At 43.3% G+C, this 19390-nt stretch overlaps 2 protein-coding genes across 2 annotated transcripts in view; one reads left to right on the plus strand and one right to left on the minus strand.

Annotated features, from left to right (window-relative positions):
• Positions 1-6571, minus strand: part of LOC123768404 (uncharacterized) — a 32935-nt gene extending 26364 nt beyond the window's left edge. The window contains 4 exon segments of the mRNA XM_045758896.2: positions 452-800; positions 802-992; positions 3525-3726; positions 6282-6571. Of these exon segments, the coding sequence (XP_045614852.2) occupies positions 452-800; positions 802-992; positions 3525-3726; positions 6282-6436 (897 nt within the window). The 5' untranslated portion in view covers positions 6437-6571.
• A 4946-nt stretch (positions 6572-11517) lies between these two features.
• LOC123768534 (uncharacterized) lies at positions 11518-12219 on the plus strand. Its single transcript, XM_045759182.2, has one exon. The coding sequence runs from the start codon at positions 11518-11520 to the stop codon at positions 12217-12219; it is 702 nt and encodes a 233-aa protein (XP_045615138.2).
• The last annotated feature ends 7171 nt before the right edge of the window (positions 12220-19390 follow it).

Below are 19390 nucleotides of genomic sequence, written 5' to 3' on the forward strand. Positions count from 1 at the left end.
GGTTCAGCTTTCAATAGCAATATTTTAACCAGAAAAGGGGTTTGTTTTGGTGCACTTACCTTTCTGGGTGCCTGACTCGGTCGATGGCAGACATAGAATGCTTCCAACCACACGGGGGGGGGGTTCTATAGACCAAAGCTCCTCGTGCCTCTCTGAGGGGTGCCAGGTTCTGGCTCATGGTCCCCGGTAGGCCTAGAACTCCATGTGCATTGACTGATGCCAGGGTCTAATATATCTGTATTCATATCAGCCTGGTTAGCTCCGGGAAGCCGAAGGAGCTTTCCTCAGAAAATGGGGATTTCTGGAGACAGTTTTAGAAGAAACATACTGTAGTTCCCATGCAAATCAATGCACACTTATCTTGTAGCTTTCCTTGACATTAGGTAGTCTTAAATAGAACTACTGCTCAGGATGCTAATCAACAATATTAAACTAATAATACTTTTCTCACCTTTCTCACATTTTTCCTGAGTATTACTCCATCTCTTGGTTTTGCTCCTCGGTAACTCTTAGGCTGAGTTGGCCATCGCATTGAAGGACCTAAAAAAGGTTCTTCACTAAGCTCATCTTCATCAAGTGAAGATTTTGAACTTGTGGCTAGCTTAAATTTTACTCCCGATGGCCGTGACACTTTTTCCTGGTGCTCTGGCAGTGAAGAAACCTTCTGAAATTTTTCTGTCTCTTTTATCTTAATAGGCAAATGTAAATTGCTCAAACATTTAGAAGTATTCTTTAAAACAGTGTCAGATTCAGTTACTGATAACAAAGGTCTCGATTCTAATGTTAAAGGTAAGGAAGATGCTAGTCGATGGAGACCTTGACGAGGTCCTAAAATTGACACAAGAATAGGTCTTTGGTGTTGTCTGTATTGGCATGTTAAGCTTGCTCCCATTTTGCATCTCTTCACTGTAATGGCTTGATCTATTTGGTACTTTAGACTGGTAGTTTTTGGGCCAGGCTGTTCTTGCTTCTTTGCTTTCACCAACTTTTACCTGAAACATAATTGACATCAATACATTTAAAATTCAGTAAGCATTAGAATAATAAAATACGTGTGTGTGTACTTTACAGACAAAATACAGTGCATGTAGATAGTCTATTATCACAATATTGTATCTATATATTAGTGTCTTGCTTCACCTTAGTGCTCCCCTGCATGGGACAGTGGCCTTTTAAAGAGCATCAATAGATATTTCAAATGTTTTAAAAAGTCTTAAAATAACATTTCAAGACCCAGTTCAAACAGATGTTAACATTAGCTGAATTAGACATCCATAAGCAGCAGTTGTCACTAACACATTGAAAAACAAAAAAGAATGTCAAGTATAACAAGACTTAATAAGTATATATAGGTTGGAAAATACTAAAAACAAAAGTTTTGGAAAATGTAGTACAAAGGGAGCCGGTCGGCCGAGCGGACAGCACGCTGGTCTTGTGATCCTGTGGTCCCGTGTTCGATCCCGGGCGCCGGCGAGAAACAATGGGCAGAGTTTCTTTCACCCTATGCCCCTGTTACCTAGCAGTAAAATAGGTACCTGGGTGTTAGTCAGCTGTCACGCTGCTTCCTGGGGGTGGAGGCCTGGTCGAGGACCGGGCAGCAGGGATACTATAGCCCCGAAATCATCTCAAGATAACGAATATGGATACATTGTAGTATTTTCTCATTGTAGAATGTCGAGCACAAAACAAAAAGCACGAGTATAAAAAATGCACCTTTCTGGGTGGCACCCAAGCAGCTCCCGAGCTCGCTAGTGACGTGCTGGGCACTCCAGGTTCCCAAGGCTTCTCTTCCTCAAGGGAAGGGAAGCATGTGGAGTTCAAAGATTCACTTATTATTGAGGTGAGCCACCTACTAAAAAAACATGAAGGTAAATCTCAAAATACTCAACCTCCTACCAAGGTCTTTCATTTGGTCACAGAAAACAACATGATGTTTAATGACGATGAGGTCTAGCACCTACACTATGATAAAAATAAAGAAATATAAACTGGAGTCACATAAAATGCAGTCAAAACATCCTAAAAAGGATGTTCAAACAAACATATTTTTATGTTTTGACATAAAAAGAAAAAGTTTTGTAAAAGACCGGGAGTAATCAATAATTTGTGATGGAAGACCTTAATTTGTAAATAATATATAAAAGTAGTTGTTACTACTGCAAGGTAAATAAATGATGGGCTGGATAACTAGAACTTTTTATAAAAAGAGATGCCAAACCAATGATGGGACTGTACTTTTTAAGACACTAGTGCTCTCTAGGATAGAATATAGCTACACACTAATAGCCCTGTTTAAAGCTGGAGAAGTTACTGGTTTGGAGAATGTGCAGATAACTTTTACTGCCTAAATCCTTTCAATGAAACATCTCAGTTATTGAGAACTGGAAATTTCTCATATCGTAATCCCTAGAGTGTAGATGAGAAAGAAAGAACCATAATTTACACACACAAAATATTAAAAGAACTGGTTCCAAATCTACACAGAAATAATTACCTACTAGACAAGCAAACATAGCTGAATGTGTGACATTAGCCCCCCTTTTTGAATAGGTACTCTATGAGATAATTCTATCAACATTATGGATACAAACCTATGCAATACCCTTCCTCTAAATAAAAGGAGGGCAACTAGCCGACCTCTATTAGCCTTCAAGAGAGAACTTGATAAACACCACCAAAGGGTACTTGAACAACTGGGTAGTGATTCCTACATCAGAATGTGCAGCAATATCAAACGGCCTATTGATTAGATCATCAACCAGGAGCCCTTGTCAGACTGGGCCTTGGATCTTTGGACCCAACTCAAGGTAACCTCTATGTACACATATCAGTTGAAATTCTTTAAACAGGATACTTTACCATTTCCTACCAGTTAGGCAAACACCTTACTTTCAAGCCCAAACACAGCTACTGACATTAGATGGTAATGTCAGTAGATGGTAATGTCTATTAGATAGAAGATGGTAAGCACAAAGTAAAAACAGGAAGCTACTAAGGTTGCCACCCAGAAGGAGCATTTTATTACTCTCTAAACTTTATTTTTAGGTTAATATTTAGTAAACTGCCACTTCTCTTGTTTCCATATTTTCTCTCATTCATCAAGATGAATATTTTGTTTTGCTTCACCTGTATATTCTGGTTAATTTTACTCAGTTTTGGGTTGATCTCAGATCCCCGTGCTTCCCCTCACCTCTACAAGCACACCAGATTCTCCTCCTGGTGTACAGTAAGCCTGCACAAGTCCAGAGGCATTTTAGTTGTGTGGATGTCTCTATGGTACAGCAACTAATGCACTAGGAAGCTAGTGCATTAGCTTCCTATACCATACACCAGCCCAGCCAGAAGGACCATAAAATTGTTCTCAATTATAACATGATTCTTTGCTCTGCAGGCAGTGTAAATTTATCCTTACTTTATCCTTTATTCCTAAAATTTATCTTTAAATTTTAATCATATTCTAAATGGTTTGATAACTGAAAATAAATAAATAAATAAATACAACAAAGCACATTTGTTCTACGAACCAGAACATCCTCTGATGTAGCAGTATCCCGAGAGATGGGAAGCAAATGAATATCATCGTTCAGGAGCAACAGCGTCTCCCCTCCTGTCAAGGCACCATCTCCCACCACCTCTGACCCTTCCAGCAAAACAGCCTCTTCAACACTGTTACCATCTTGAAGTTCTAGCTGTATGGTGTTACCCACAAGCCACACTGCTTCTTCTCTAGACGAGACAAATTAATTTTATTACAAATACTGTACATGCCAAAGAGGAATAAGAATGGAAACACTGAACTGACTACATATCTGCAGGGACAGCTGCAAATTATTAGTATAAAACATGCTCAAGTCTACTGGAATTTTTTTTTGCATAGTGTGTACTGAAGAGTATAGCTCTACTATGAAGTTTAACTGTAGTAAAAGTTCTGATTAAGTCAGAATTTTATAATTAGAACATTAATTAAAAAATGAGGAGTGCACCTCAATTACCTAGTATAGAAAACTATCTTATTTCTAATAAAAAAAGGATTCTGTGAATGAATATAATGGAAGAACATAGGTTTTATCAGTTATAAAATTTCCATAAAATTCAATAGTATAGATTTGTAAAATACAACACCAAAACATTTTTAATATCGATACATAAATGATATTTGTGCCACTACCTGACATTAAGAGCAAGAAACTGCATCATAACAAACAATTTAAACAAATTTGAGGATGTTAATCCAGACAATTTCTTCAAAAGGTCAGATGTAACGAACATAAGCAACGGTTTCAAGCTCGACAAGCCACAATGTAGGACTGAGAACAGGAGATGCTTTTTCACCCACAGGGTTATAAACCCATGGAATTGCCTATCCGCTGAAGCCGAAATGCCAAAATTTTTAAATTTTAAAATCCAACTGGAAAAGATCATCAGGGCAAATGGGGAGACTTGACATGCCGTCATCTTCCTGTCGTCGTCGAGGCCACTAGTGTTAGTGGTCCTCGGGTAAATTCAGGTAATTTAAAACATCTTTGTATTCATTTTCACAAATGTTAATATTTTTATACAAATTCTAATTTATAATTTATGAAGAGTGCATACTGGATGTAACATGATTCCTGTTTCCATCATGCTAACATTTAAATTTAAGAGTCCCTTGTAATAAAAAATTATGAAGACAATAGCTATCGTATATAAAATAAAAATTTGATACTGAACCAATGAATGTGAAATAAATATGCCCGACAATTTCTGTTCCCCGAGGATGCAACTGCGAGTTGAAAACATAGACCACTGTAATATTGTATATATTTCTCCCAAAGACACGATTGTCATTTTCATGTGACAGGATAATTCACAGTCAGACAGGATGACATACAGTATTGGCTTTAAGCACAAGTCTTCAGGAGAGAGAAAGAGAGAGAGAAAAAAATGTTTTCTACAAGAAAAGCCAGATTTACCGGGCTGTAGTGGATATGTGGGCCTGCAGGCCATTCCAAGCAACATCCTGTTGGGCCAAATTTTCAGAAGTCATGCCAGGCCCTGGAATATATGGCCACTATAGGAACGCTTCTCTAACCATGAAGCCACCTAGGCTGACACAAAGAATATTCTGCAGAAATTGGAAGAAAATTTATGTAAGGTCACAATGGATGGAATTAAGAGCAGTCAAATGATGTGTTAAGAAAGGAACATTTCATATTAACTAAAAGTCAAATTTCTGAGCTATCCCATTCAGCTGATCCCTAAAGAAAGAATTGAAAATGGAAGTACAAATACAGAAAGATATTGGGAGTCGCCTCTAACGCAAAGCAGTGGCCAACTGATGCTGAAAGATGAAGTGCATGCAACTCGGAACACAAACTGGGAGGCAGTTGCCATGAGATATCTTGCCCAAAGCAACACACTGACAGCTTAGGCAAGGAATCTTGGAAAGATAGCATTCGGCAAATGGAGAGGTTGGTTTTCCTAAAACCTTAAGCTCAAATCTTCAAGCAAGTCACGGCCAAACTGAAGGCTTTAAAAGTGGCAAATATCCATAAATAATGAGTCTAATCATATACCCGAGTCTGACTCATTTTGACCAATCTACAAGTAAGCTGGAAAATGCTTGCCTTGGAACAAGGAAGTATGGGACCTATAATATAGGAACAACCTATCTCCAACTTGTTAAATAATTCTGTAAAGGGGCAACTGGATAGAGAAAGAAGTATGCCACAACACAATCGACAAACCTTAATGATGACAAGCATCCTGATTGAAGAGGGCACCCAAAAAGCAATAACACATATTATCCTGTAATATCAAATATCATAAATTATGTTACCTTTGACCAAAATGACTTACATCCAAAGTACAATGTCATACACAGCAATTGCAGTGCAAATAGTGTCACAACTAGCCATCATTATAATTAAATATAAGGTGGGCAGGTAATTTGTAAAAGTTAACACTCAACACCCACCGAGGTCTGATTATGACCTTTTGTGTTCTCCATAAGCCTTTTGAGGTACAGTACCACTCAGAAGCCGTGAGGTCAGCCCTGACCCTGGACCTGGCTTGGCTCTGAGCTCAGCCCTGACCCTGACTTGGCTGCGAGCTCAGCCCTGACCCTGGACCAGGCTTGACCAAGAGGTCAGCCCAGACCCTGGACCAGGCTAAACCAAGAGGTCAGCCCTGACCCTGGACCAGGCTTGGATGTGAGGTTAGCCCTGACCTCTGGCTTGGCTGTGAGGTCAGCCCTGACCCCTGGCTTGACCGAGGGGGTCAGACGAACAAGTGCTACTTACTGGTCGACCCTGGTGACAGGAGGCTGGAGGTCCAGGGCGGCCGAGAGCTGCTGGAGCTGGTCGCTGGAGGGCTGGTCTCCCTCGCAGTACACCAGCAGGGTTTTGGCGTCCTCCAGCTGCTCCAGTATAATTGGAGTGCCCTGGACACCCTCCATGCTAGCTGGGGAGCACCTGGGGCTCCAGCAGCAGCGACCTCCGTGGTGTTACTCGCACATCGGCGGCCCTCCCTTCCTGGTCCAGGAGGGCGGACGAGGCAGGGAGGGAGGGAGGCGCTGGTCACTGAGGCTGGTGTTGGTGGTGTGGGCGGTCGAGGGCTGGTGTGGGCGGGGGAGAGGGCTGGTGAGGGCTGGCGTGGGCCTTAAAGGGCTGGTGTGCACGTGTGTGGTGAAGGGCGGGGAAGAGAGCCGCAGGCCGCGGCTCACTCGTCTGTGTTCACCAAAACAAAAACAATCTCTCGTACTACTACTATCGCTTGAGGGATTCTTCTCTTACTACTGCTTGAGGAATCAATAAGAAAGAAACTATGAGAAACTATATGTTTAACACATCTCTAACCCTGTCCATGGAGGACAGAAGAAAATGTATGTATGCTGGTTAGCATTGTAAATGTGTGGCCACGTCTGTGGTAGAAAATAATAATAAAAAAAATAAAAAAAACTGCTTGAGGGTTTCTTCCTAACTCCTGTTTAAGGTAGCTGAGGGGGTATCCTCTCCACGAGTCGTCATCTCCTGTAATTGAATTAACTAATCATTTGACTCATTTTCAGATTTCTCTTTAACTACTTTTGATCTCACACAAGTAGGGGGGGGGGTGCATTCATTATGCACCCCATACCCATCCTGTGGGCGGTAGTGGAAAGAGTTACAGAGGCACTTTATTTTGATTTGATTTGATTTATATATACAAGAGTTTTTGTATTTTTGTAATAATGGGCTCAGGGACTGAACTCCAAAAATCATTTGTGAACAACATCAACCTAGCAGTGCAAACATTTCTTCAGAAAACTCTGAACCTTTATAACTCCCACTGTCAAATGCTAACGAAGCAAGTTACAAATAAAAGGTTAAAAACTCCATGGCTTACAAAGGGTATACTTAAATCTATTAATAAAAAACATGACCTTGAGAAGAAGTATAGCTTAGGAGTCATCTCCAAAGTATTTTCAAAGATTTACTCATCAATGCTGTCTAAAATAATTAGAAGAGCCAAACTAAAATTCTACGAAAATAAATTCACCCAAATTAAGGGCAACATTAAGAAAACATGGAGCACTATCTTCCAAATTTTAGGATCAAAAAAGATTTTGAATAAAAAAACAATTCTCCTATCCAATGGCGATGGTGTGCTTTCGGCCTCAAACCCTGCTATTGAATTCAATAGGTTCTTTTCATCCATTGGGACATCCCTTGCTCATGATATTCCATCTTCACTCACTAATATTAAAGACTACCTTACAGGTAACAATCCAGAGTCTCTGTACCTAGCTCCCGCTAATTCCTCTGATGTTAATGATGTAATCCTTTCCCTTAACACTAAGTCAAACGCCCTTGATGAGATACCATCTTTAATTTACAAAAAATCCTCCAGATTTCTAGCTCCTGCCATTGCATTGCTCTTCAACAAATCACTTGAACTCTAAACCTTTCCGGATATTCAAAAAAAAAAAACGAGAGTAACCCCAGTCCACAAATGTGGTGATCTCACTAATGTCAACAATTACAGACCTATATCAATTCTGCTAACCTCGTCAAAAATATTTGAAAAGCTAATCTACAAGCAGCTTTACTCATATCTAGCCAAACACAATATACTTAGCTCTTGCCAATATGGTTTCAGACCCAATAAATGCACTAACGATGCACTTCTTAGTATGATTAACTTGATACATACAGCTCTTGATAAAAATGAGTTCCCTGTTGGGTTATTTGGGTTGGGTTACAGTCTCCGTGGTGTAGTGGTAAGACACTCGCCTGGCGTTCCGCGAGCGCTATGTCATGGGTTCGTATCCTGGCCGGGGAGGATTTACTGGGCGCAATTCCTTAACTGTAGCCTCTGTTTAACGCAACAGTAAAATGTGTACTTGGATGAAAAAACGATTCTTCGCGGCAGGGGATCGTATTCCAGGGACCATAGGATTAAGGACTTGCCCGAAACGCTACGTGTACTAGTGGCTGTACAAGAATGTAACAACTCTTGTATATATCTTAAAAAAAAAAAAAAAAAAATTGTGGACCTGCGCAAGGCTTTTGACACTGTCAACCACCAAAACCTTCTTCTTAAATTACATCATTATGGAGTCAGAGGTCACTCCCTACAATACCTTCAGTCTTACCTTACTGACAGGCTCCAGTAGGTTTCTGTGAATAATTCCCTTTCTCCTACTCTACCCATAAACATTGGTGTTCCACAGGGCAGCATACTTGGCCCTCTCCTCTTTCTCATCTACATTAATGCCCTTCCAAATGCCTCTCAACACCTCAAACCAATCTTATTTGCTAATGACACAACTTTCATTCTCTCCAGTCCTGACCCGCTTGCTCTAAATGTCACTGTGAATACAGAACTAAATAAAGTCCATCTTTGGCTAACTGCTAACAAACTCACCTTTAACATTGACAAAACTTTCTATTTTTTGTTTGGTAATAAGTCCTCAAATGAAATTAATCTAAGAATAAACACTATACAAATCAGTAGTAAAGTTGATGGTAAATTCCTTGGTGTCCTCATCGATAACAAGCTGAATTTCCAGGGACACATTCTAAATATAGCAAAAAAAGTTTCTAAAACTGTTGGCATTCTTTCTAAGTTCAGATATTGTGTACCTCGCCCTGCCCTGGTGACGCTCTATTACTCTCTCATCTATCCTTATCTCAACTATGGTATTTGTGCATAGGGTTCTATTACCCAAAATCATTTACGTCCTCTAATTACCCAACACAAAGCTGCTATTAGAACAATATCTAACTCTGGACCCAGACAGCACTCGGTACACTTACTCAAATCTCTGAATATGTTAGATATTAAGTCACTGCATATCCTCTCATGTATACTCTATGGTATTTGTATGGTACATTAATGGTACATTAACCAGGCACTACATATATGATGTATATAAGAAATAGGAGAGGTCCCAAAGTGCTGCCCTGTGGCACTCCAACGGTTATTGGTAGAGTGGGAGAGGTTATATCATTCATGGCTACACATTGGAGTCTATCACTAAGATAGGATTGGATACAGTCCAGGGCATGGCCTCGGATTCCATAATGATGGAGTTTACGTAAGAGGTAGTTGTGATTAACAGTATCAAAGGCCTTTCTCAGGTCTATGAAGAGTCCAATCGGAAACTCATTTTTGTCATTTTTTTTCAAATATTTTTGATAGTATGGGTAGGTTTGATATTGGTCTATAATTGTTTATGTCTGCCGGATTGCCTCCTTTATGAACTGGCATTACTCTTGCTTTTTTAATGATATCAGGGAAGGTATGACACTAGGGATTTGTTGAACAACAGAGTTATGGGTGGCTCAAGGGTATGGGAGGCCCTCTTGTAGACAATGGATGGGATTTCACCGATGTTCCCAGCTTTGGTTTTTATTGAGTGTATGATGGACACAACATCTGTCGGGCTGACTGGTGAAAGGAGAAGAGAGTTTGGATAGCTGCCTGAGAGATATGTGTTGATATGTGTCTGAGTCTGTGGGATTTTACTGGCATGGTTAGCACCAACCGATGAAAAGAAGCTATTAAATGCATTTGCCATTTCTAAATCAGGTGACGGTGTATAGCCATCCTTAGAGAGTGTTATCTGGTTGTGGGATTGTTGTTTAGTTCCTAGGATATTAGAGATGGCTTTCCATGTGCTTTTCATGTTGTCTTTTCCTTCTTTGAATCTAGTCTCATAATATGAAAGTTTAGCTTTTCTTATGATACTGGTAAGCACTGATGAGTACCTTTTAACTACTTCCTTTGTAACTAGGCCAATCCTTAATTTCTTTTCATATTCATGTTTTTTGTTGATTGATTTGAATGCCACTTGTGAGCCACGGATTGTTTATTCTTTTGTCAGTTACTTGTTTGGCAAGGAGGGGGACGTCAATGAGTGTTGTAGAGGCTTAGAGTTTTGGAGAGAAAGAGGTTAGTTAATGAGTTAATATCCTGTGTATTATTGAATTCAGATTCCCAGTTAATATTGTGAAGTGCATTTGAGAGATTCCCTAAAGCTGATTCACTGCGTAGCCTGAATGAGAGTTTCTTGCTTTCTGGTGGTGTTATGTCCATGTTTGCTATGAGGAAGGTAGGATAGTGGTCAGTTGTTCTGTCATAGATTATACCAGATGTAAGGAGAGCTGTTATATTAGTCCATAAGTGATCCAAGGTAGAGGCAGATTGTACCCGGATGAATGCTCGCTTGACTGTTTCGTTTGGATGCTCGCTTGACTGTTTTGTTGTCAGATCAGCCGTGTCGTGCCTGTGTACAGGTTAGTTTATGTTAACTCCTAGTTTAATTTCTATTTGTTCTAGCGTTAGTCATATGCAGTTTGCTTATTATTATATATATCTTAAGCACTGTTGAAATTAACTGTCAAATTGGTATAAAAATGCTTAGGCTAACTCTTCCTAACCCTTGCACAGGAGCCCTCCAGAATTTCTTTATTGAAGATCAGCATTGTTCCAAATGGATAACAAAAACTGGACCTCAACTCAGAATGCATCAGTTTCATGATTTGTACCAAGAGAAACAACAACGGCACTTTCCTGCTCCGTGGGAGGTTACACCCTTTCCAGTTTTAATCCCTCCCTTTCCACCCAAGAAGCAAATTAGAGATCAGCCCAAGTTTCGTCTTGAGAAAAAGCTCAACGCCTTAAGTGACTGTAACTTATCCACCGCTGCCCACTGGTTGGTGGGCGGTGTGCAGGACAAACATATAAATTGTGACACTAGCTCTCCACATATGTCAGTTGCTTAATTTAGAAACTGTACTTGTGGTCAATCTCGAACCCATTGTTGATGTGATGACTTATATTGAATTTTGTAACTAGCTCATCAAGATTGTAACTTGCCCATTATGTGCTTCTGTTACCCTTTCCACTACCGCCCACAAGATGGGTATGGGGTGCATAATAAATGAACTAAACTAAAACTAAAACTGTTAGTCTTTATAAGTATTGTATATTATATGGCTTGTGTTATTGCAGGATGTAACTGTACTGTAATTATTTGTTCAATAAAGCCACATGTCTGGCAATACTTCTCCTTTACCTCAATTTATTGAACAAATAATTCAGCCAGTGAACATGGAGCGGTTACTACGGCCCGAGCGGTCTGCTACTGACCCAAACGCCACCACCGCCGCTCAGGAATGGCGTCATTGGCTCAAGACGTTCCAAAACTTCATTCTAGCAGTAGAAGAAAATACCCCCACCGTGAACAAGCTGCGTCTCTTAATAAACTACGTTGCTCCACGTGTGTTCAACTACGTAGCTGACTGCACTACGTATGATGCTGCTGAAACATCCCTAACAGAACTGTTTGTAAAGCCCAAGAAGGAAGTATTTGCAAGGCATGTGCTTGCAACACGACGCCAAGAACCCGGTGAGTCGCTTGGTCAGTTTCTTCAGGCTTTAAAGTTATTAGCTAAAGATTGCCAGTTCAAAGCAGTGACTGCTGTAGAAGCTTGTGATAACTATGTGAGAGATGCTTTCATTAATGGGCTAGGTTCTGCCACAATAAGGCAGCGCTTACTTGAAAATAAAACTTTAGACTTACAGTCAGCCTTTGACCAGGCTCACACTCTAGAAACGGCACAGAAACTTTCTGCCTCTTATGCTCAGCCAAGGGCCACAAACGCTGCCATGGCACTCTCATTAGACCTGGAGGACTCAGGAGGACAAGAAAGTGTAGAAGAAAAAGTTGACAGTTTCTGCAGCTACAACTAGTGGTTTGAAGTGCTTCTTTTGTGGTCACTCTCGACAACCTCACAGTCGATGTCCAGCTAGAGAAGCTCTGTGTATGTATTGCATGTATGTATGGGTTCGAGTCACTTCTGGGGTGTGAGTTTTCAGTCGCATATAGTCCTGGGGACCATTCAGGCTTGTTTGTATATATATATATATATATATATATATATATATATATATATATATATATATATATATATATATATATATATATATATATATTATATATATATATATATATTATATATATATATATATATATATATATATATATATATATATATATATATATATATATATATATATATATATATATATATATATATACCAGGTAGGGGGCACCCTGGTGGTGATGGCAGGTCAGCACTAACACCCTGGTGGTGATGGCAGGTCAGCAGCACCTGGTGGTGATGGCAGGTCAGCAGCAGCACCCTGGTGGTGATGGCAGGTCAGCAGCACCTGGTGGTGATGGCAGGTCAGCAGCAGCACCCTGGTGGTGATGGCAGGTCAGCACTAACACCCTGGTGGTGATGGCAGGTCAGCACTAACACCCTGGTGGTGATGGCAGGTCAGCAGCAGCGCCCTGGTGGTGATGGCAGGTCAGCACTAGCACCCTGGTGGTGATGGCAGGTCAGCAGCAGCGCCCTGGTGGTGATGGCAGGTCAGCACTAACACCCTGGTGGTGATGGCAGGTCAGCAGCAGCGCCCTGGTGGTGATGGCAGGTCAGCAGCAGCACCCTGGTGGTGATGGAAGGTCAGCACTAACACCCTGGTGGTGATGGCAGGTCAGCACTAACACCCTGGTGGTGATGGCAGGTCAGCACTAACACCCTGGTGGTGATGGCAGGTCAGCAGCAGCACCCTGGTGGTGATGGCAGGTCAGCACTAGCACCCTGGTGGTGATGGCAGGTCAGCACTAACACCCTGGTGGTGATGGCAGGTCAGCAGCAACACCCTGGTGGTGATGGCAGGTCAGCACTAGCACCCTGGTGGTGATGGCAGGTCAGCACTAACACCCTGGTGGTGATGGCAGGTCAGCAGCAGCGCCCTGGTGGTGATGGCAGGTCAGCAGCAGCACCCTGGTGGTGATGGCAGGTCAGCACTAACACCCTGGTGGTGATGGCAGGTCAGCACTAACACCCTGGTGGTGATGGCAGGTCAGCAGCAACACCCTGGTGGTGATGGCAGGTCAGCACTAGCACCCTGGTGGTGATGGCAGGTCAGCACTAACACCCTGGTGGTGATGGCAGGTCAGCAGCAGCGCCCTGGTGGTGATGGCAGGTCAGCAGCAGCACCCTGGTGGTGATGGCAGGTCAGCACTAACACCCTGGTGGTGATGGCAGGTCAGCACTAACACCCTGGTGGTGATGGCAGGTCAGCAGCAACACCCTGGTGGTGATGGCAGGTCAGCACTAACACCCTGGTGGTGATGGCAGGTCAGCAGCAACACCCTGGTGGTGATGGCAGGTCAGCACTAACACCCTGGTGGTGATGGCAGGTCAGCACTAACACCCTGGTGGTGATGGCAGGTCAGCAGCAACACCCTGGTGGTGATGGCAGGTCAGCACTAACACCCTGGTGGTGATGGCAGGTCAGCAGCAACACCCTGGTGGTGATGGCAGGTCAGCACTAGCACCCTGGTGGTGTTGGCAGGTCAGCAGCGCGCGCACCTTACTCTAGGCAGCATTGTGATAGTTGCCGTATACTGCTTAATTTTCCATGACATTTTCCTGGAAGTTTCTTGTATTGCCAGTTAGATGGTTTACATTTACCAGATGAACGTTCTGTAAACAATGTCAGAATTTTGTGATGTAGACAAACTGAATACATTTCAGCATTTATTATGGACTTGTGTCTTATGGTACTCATGCAAGTGAATGTGTCTTAATATTTGTCATTTAACATCGAGTACATTATTTACGTGTTGTAAAAACAGCTGTGATACGTAAATGTATATGAAGTGATGCATTCATCAGAATAATGAGGTGAATGAGAATAATTATATTAGAAAATAGCCAGTTGGCCTCTCTGGTCAGCTGGGCGGCGCCTGGCAAGGAGACTAGCAAACTTGTCAGTGTTGAGATGGTGCTGTGAGGGGGAGGGTGTGCTATGGCGCTCTCGTGTGTTCTCATAATTCATAATAAAATCATCGATTTGGAGGCTTGACAGTCGGTGTGGTATATTCCTCCGGTCACAGGAAGTGCAATTCCCAAATAGAAAATTCTTCTTGTTTCACCGCTGTGCATTTGAAATAACGAAAAATTTAAATTTCTCTGGAGTACCTTGAGGACCGGTCTGGAGCGGAGGAGTGACTGGTGCCCCGGTACGACAAAGACCAGGTGAGTGTCCACCCACCTGCTCCGGTACCCATACTCACTCACTCATATCACTCACCATACAGTGAGCAGTAAGACCAGTGACCAGAGGCGTGTAGCACCATGTGCGAGACAGCGGGGGGAAGCTGCTGCTGCTCCGTCATCCTGGCGTGTGTTGACCTGGGCCAGGAATACTTTGCCGCAAGTCAAATCAATGTTACCTTAAGAGATGTGTGTCCACAGAGGATATGTAAGACCGCCAGGGCCAGCACGTCGGCGCCGGGGGGGTATAGGAGGCCTTACAGGCGCCTGATGGCTGAATGGACAGCGCTCGGGATTCGTAGTCCTAAGATTCCGGATTCCATCTCCGACGGAGGCGGAAACAAATAAGCAGAGTTTCTTTCACCCTGATGACTATGTTACCTGGCAGTAAATAGGTATATGGAAGCTAGACAGCTGCTACGGGCTGCTTCCTGGGGGTGTGTAACAAAAAGGAGGCCTGGTCGAGGACCGGGCCGCGGGGACGCTAAAGCCCCAAAATCATCTCAAGGTAACCTCAAGATGATGTAATAACGCCACGACCAGTATACTTGGGCGCCGGGATGGCATGGGAGGCCTTAGAGGCGCCACCAGGTCTTGTGTAATTACTGGCCGACGTGACGCCCAGTAACCTGCCGACTGGCATTTACCTCCAACGTTTCAAAGGCTACACCTCCACGTGTTTAGTTGAGAAACCTTTCAAGCTGCCAGGTTTTTCTTCTCTCCCAACACTGAGCCCTGACATAGCACGTAGCACCCTGCAACCCTTGACCTGAGTGGGGACTCTCACAGGCTGTGTACCACGTTGGGTACCAGGCTGTGTGTGTGTGTGTGTGTGCCACGTTGGGTACCAGGCTGTGTGTGTGTGTGCGCCACGTTGGGTACCAGGCTGTGTGTGTGTGCGCGCCACGTTGGGTACCAGGCTGTGTGAGTGTGCCACGTTGGGTACCAGGCTGTATGTGTGTGTGTACAACGTTGGGTACCAGGCTGTGTATGTGTGTGCCACGTTGGGTACCAGGCTGTGTGTGTACTCCCCTAATTATGCTTGCGGGGGTTGAGCTCTGGCTCTTTGGTCCCGCTTCTCAACTGTCAAACAGATTCCTGAGCTTACTGGGCTCTATCATATCTACATTTGAAACTGTGTATGGAGTCAGCCTCCACCACATCACAGCCTAATGCATTCGATTTATTAATTACTCTGACACTGAAAAAATTCTTTCTAACGTCTGTGGTTCATCTGGGTACTAAGTTTCCACCTGTGTCTCCTTGTTCGTATCCCACCCGTGCTGAAGAGTTTATCTCCGGTGTAAAGGACATCCAGAGGAAAGTTGAATGGGTAAACGAGGAGGACGTAGCCTACCTCACAGTACTTTTGACGTGATTTCTCCGAGCTTCAAAAATAAAAGTTGTCATGATGCTTCCTCGTACTCCAGATCCTCGTCCCCGGCAGGTCAGGTGGGTCACCTTGGTTACCTTGGTTCCTGTGCTTCTGCTTAAATATAACCACTTAAAATTTAGCGCTTGTTAAATGTTGAGAACACTGGAAGAACTTTGAAAATAATGGTTGAGAGGCGGTGAGCAATCCAAGAGGTAGGCTGGTGGCGATGAACGCAATATGTAGATTCCCAAAGTGGTTAGAATAGATTGTTAGGTGTTAACACATTAACCAGTCGATGGATGGTTAAGAAGCGGGGCCCCAGGAGCAGAAGCTTAACCCCCCTGCAAGCACAGCTGGTCTGTAAACGCAGGCACGCTTGAATTTAAAGTACAGGATTAGGGGTTGTGAAACCGTACTCGGCGTGTGAATCCTGGGATTAATTTGCAGCGCCAGGTTTAAACTGGAGGTATGCGCGCACTTACGCATATTTACTACCTACATACACAGTCTGACTTCCTGCTGTTAATAAGTTTATGTAACATACGATTTTTATAAGTTTGATTTTATAATTATAAATCAACCGTGCATAGACCTAGATAGATAAGGTTGGTTTGGGTGTATTTACCAGGAAGAAAGCGAAGTACTTTTCAAGAAAAGTGGGAGTAATCAGTCATGTATAGTGCTCGTCTTTCATTACCAGGGATTTGACGGCTAGATTAACTAGCATTTGACCGTTGTTGTTGATGGTGTGTAGTGCGGGGCCCGTCTCCAGTCAGTTTAAGGTTGATAGAAGCACAAAAAAACAGATGAATGCCAACTGGTACAGTCAATGTTTCATACTTTACCTACTGTACAGTCAATGTTTCGTACTTTACCTACCGTACAGTCGGTGTTTCGTACTTTACCTACCGTACAGTCAATGTTTCGTACTTTCCCTACCGTACAGTCGGTGTTTCGTACCTCACTTACCGTATAGTCGATGTTTCGTACCTCACCTACCGTACAGTCGATGTTTCGTACCTCACCTACCGTAGTCGATGTTTCGTACCTCACCTACCGTACAGTCGATGTTTCGTACCTCACCTACCGTACAGTCGATGTTTCGTACCTCACCTACCCTACAGTCGACGTTTCGTACCTCACCTACCGTATAGTCTGTTTCGTACCTCACCCACCGTACAGTCGATGTTTCGTACCTCACCTACCGTACAGTCGATGTTTCGTACCTCACCTGCCGTACAATCGATGTTTCGTATCTCACCTACCGTACAGTCGATGTTTCGTACCTCACCTACCGTACAGTCGATGTTTCGTACCTCACCTGCCGTACAGTCGATGTTTCGTACCTCATCCACCGTACAGTCGATGTTTCGTACCTCACCTACCGTACAGTCGGTGTTTTGTACTTTACCTACCGTACAGTCGATGTTTCGTACCTCACCTACCCTACAGTCGATGTTTCGTACCTGCCGTACAGTCGATGTTTCGTACCTCACCCACCATACAGTCGATGTTTCGTACCTCACCTACCGTATAGTCGGTGTTTCGTACTTTACCTACCGTACAGTCGATGTTTCGTACCTCACCTACCCTACAGTCGATGTTTCGTACCTCACCTACCCTACAGTCAATGTTTCGTACTTGACCTACCGTACAGTCGATGTTTCGTACTTGACCTACTCACCGTACAGTTGGTGTTTTGTGCTTGACTTACAAAATTTACAAAAAGTTGATTTACAAAATTTCTGTCATTACGTTAATAAGTCGAATTTTCTTAAGAACTTCGTTCCCGAAAAATTTGGCAATTCAGTTGACCTTGAAGTCCAGGCGACTGTTGTTGGTTGCATCCTGGAGGTCAATGGAGGAATGGTGCCCCTAATCACTTGGACTGTCGGGGATTGAACGCCGACCTGCATGAAGCGTGACCGTCGCTCCACCGTCCTGCCCAAGTGGTGAAGTATTCACAGAGTTGACGAACGTTTCTGTTTTCGTCTCAATCATCTCAAGATAACCTCAAGAGGTCGCTTGGAGTTAGTCAGCTGTCACGGGCTGCTTCCTGGTGTGTGTGTGTGGTGTGGGGGAAAAAAATAGTAGTTAGGAACAGTTGAGAGGCGGGCCGAAAGAGCAGAGCTCAACCCCCGCAAGCACAACTAGGTGAATACATCCTGGCCGATGGACTTACCCTGGAGGGAACAGACTACAGTGTAGAGGTTTAAGGCTAGGCTGATACAGGTCCCAGACCTAGTTGTCACACACACGACAGTAAAAGAAATAATCCCAGGGAAGACACTTTAGTATGCACCAGGTTGTAAAGAAGTATTTATCCTGAGGGATATGACCAAAGAAGTGGAGTGGGGAAACCACACAACCCCAGCTCGATATCCCCCCCAAGGCCACCCACACCAGTAGCATAATCATCCTCACATTCTCCTACTCACTCCATGCAATCAAACGCCACTTCCTCTCCCCTCCCAGACTTCACCCCAAAAATACCCATAAAAACTTAACCGCATACCATTAAATCTACCCTTCTACCCATCATGATCCCCAACTTTATACCTGGTTGATACCTGGTTGATGGGGTTCTGGGAGTTCTTCTACTCCCCAAGCCCGGCCCGAGGCCAGGCTTGACTTGTGAAAAATCTCTCTTGATCCAATTTCTCTAGCCCCACTACTCATATCTTCCCCATGTCAATCAAACCCAACCCATATGCTATTTTAATCCAAGCATCTTCCCACACAGCAACTACAATACCAGTAAGATGAGGGAATAGGCAGCTTAAAAAGTGAGAACATACGGAATGAAGTGAGTTTTAAAGTCATACACACCAACATATATGAGATTATATGCAAGGTGAACAGACTTGGCAAATGTGCACGAGAACCATAATGCAATTGCATTAAAAGATAAAGTTGCGAAGTCAACCAGTGTAGAGTTCCTTCGGGACTACATATATTCCCTTATTAGGACTCCACACCCCGCCCTGCCATCCTCCGCCACCGACCCGTCACAATATACATGTAAACTATTGCCTCTTGGGTGACCCAGATATCATACAACACCGCAATTATCCCGGATGCTCATAGAATAAAGGTGTTCAGGATTGGGAGATCCGTCACCTGTAGCCATGACCTGCCACAGGTAACGGTAACCTAACCTGATCCGGGCAACCACTGTGCTCCACTGTCTAGTGGACGCTTTGTGCCTGCCCGTATTGGGCAGATTTAATCATATAATTTGGTTTAACTGATGTTTTCCGTCCATTGAGAGACGGCAGTCACTCCTGTCACACTTGAATGTTTCAACGACTGAGACGGGGTACCTGGCTTTATCTCAGTTTCATCTTTGTTACATGTCTGTCAGTCAAACTTCCCGTTCATCTCCACTACCCGTGTACCTGTCGCTTTTTTTTTTTAA

Source organism: Procambarus clarkii, chromosome 35, assembly GCF_040958095.1.
Source record: "Procambarus clarkii isolate CNS0578487 chromosome 35, FALCON_Pclarkii_2.0, whole genome shotgun sequence".
NCBI classification, from domain to species: domain Eukaryota; kingdom Metazoa; phylum Arthropoda; class Malacostraca; order Decapoda; family Cambaridae; genus Procambarus; species Procambarus clarkii.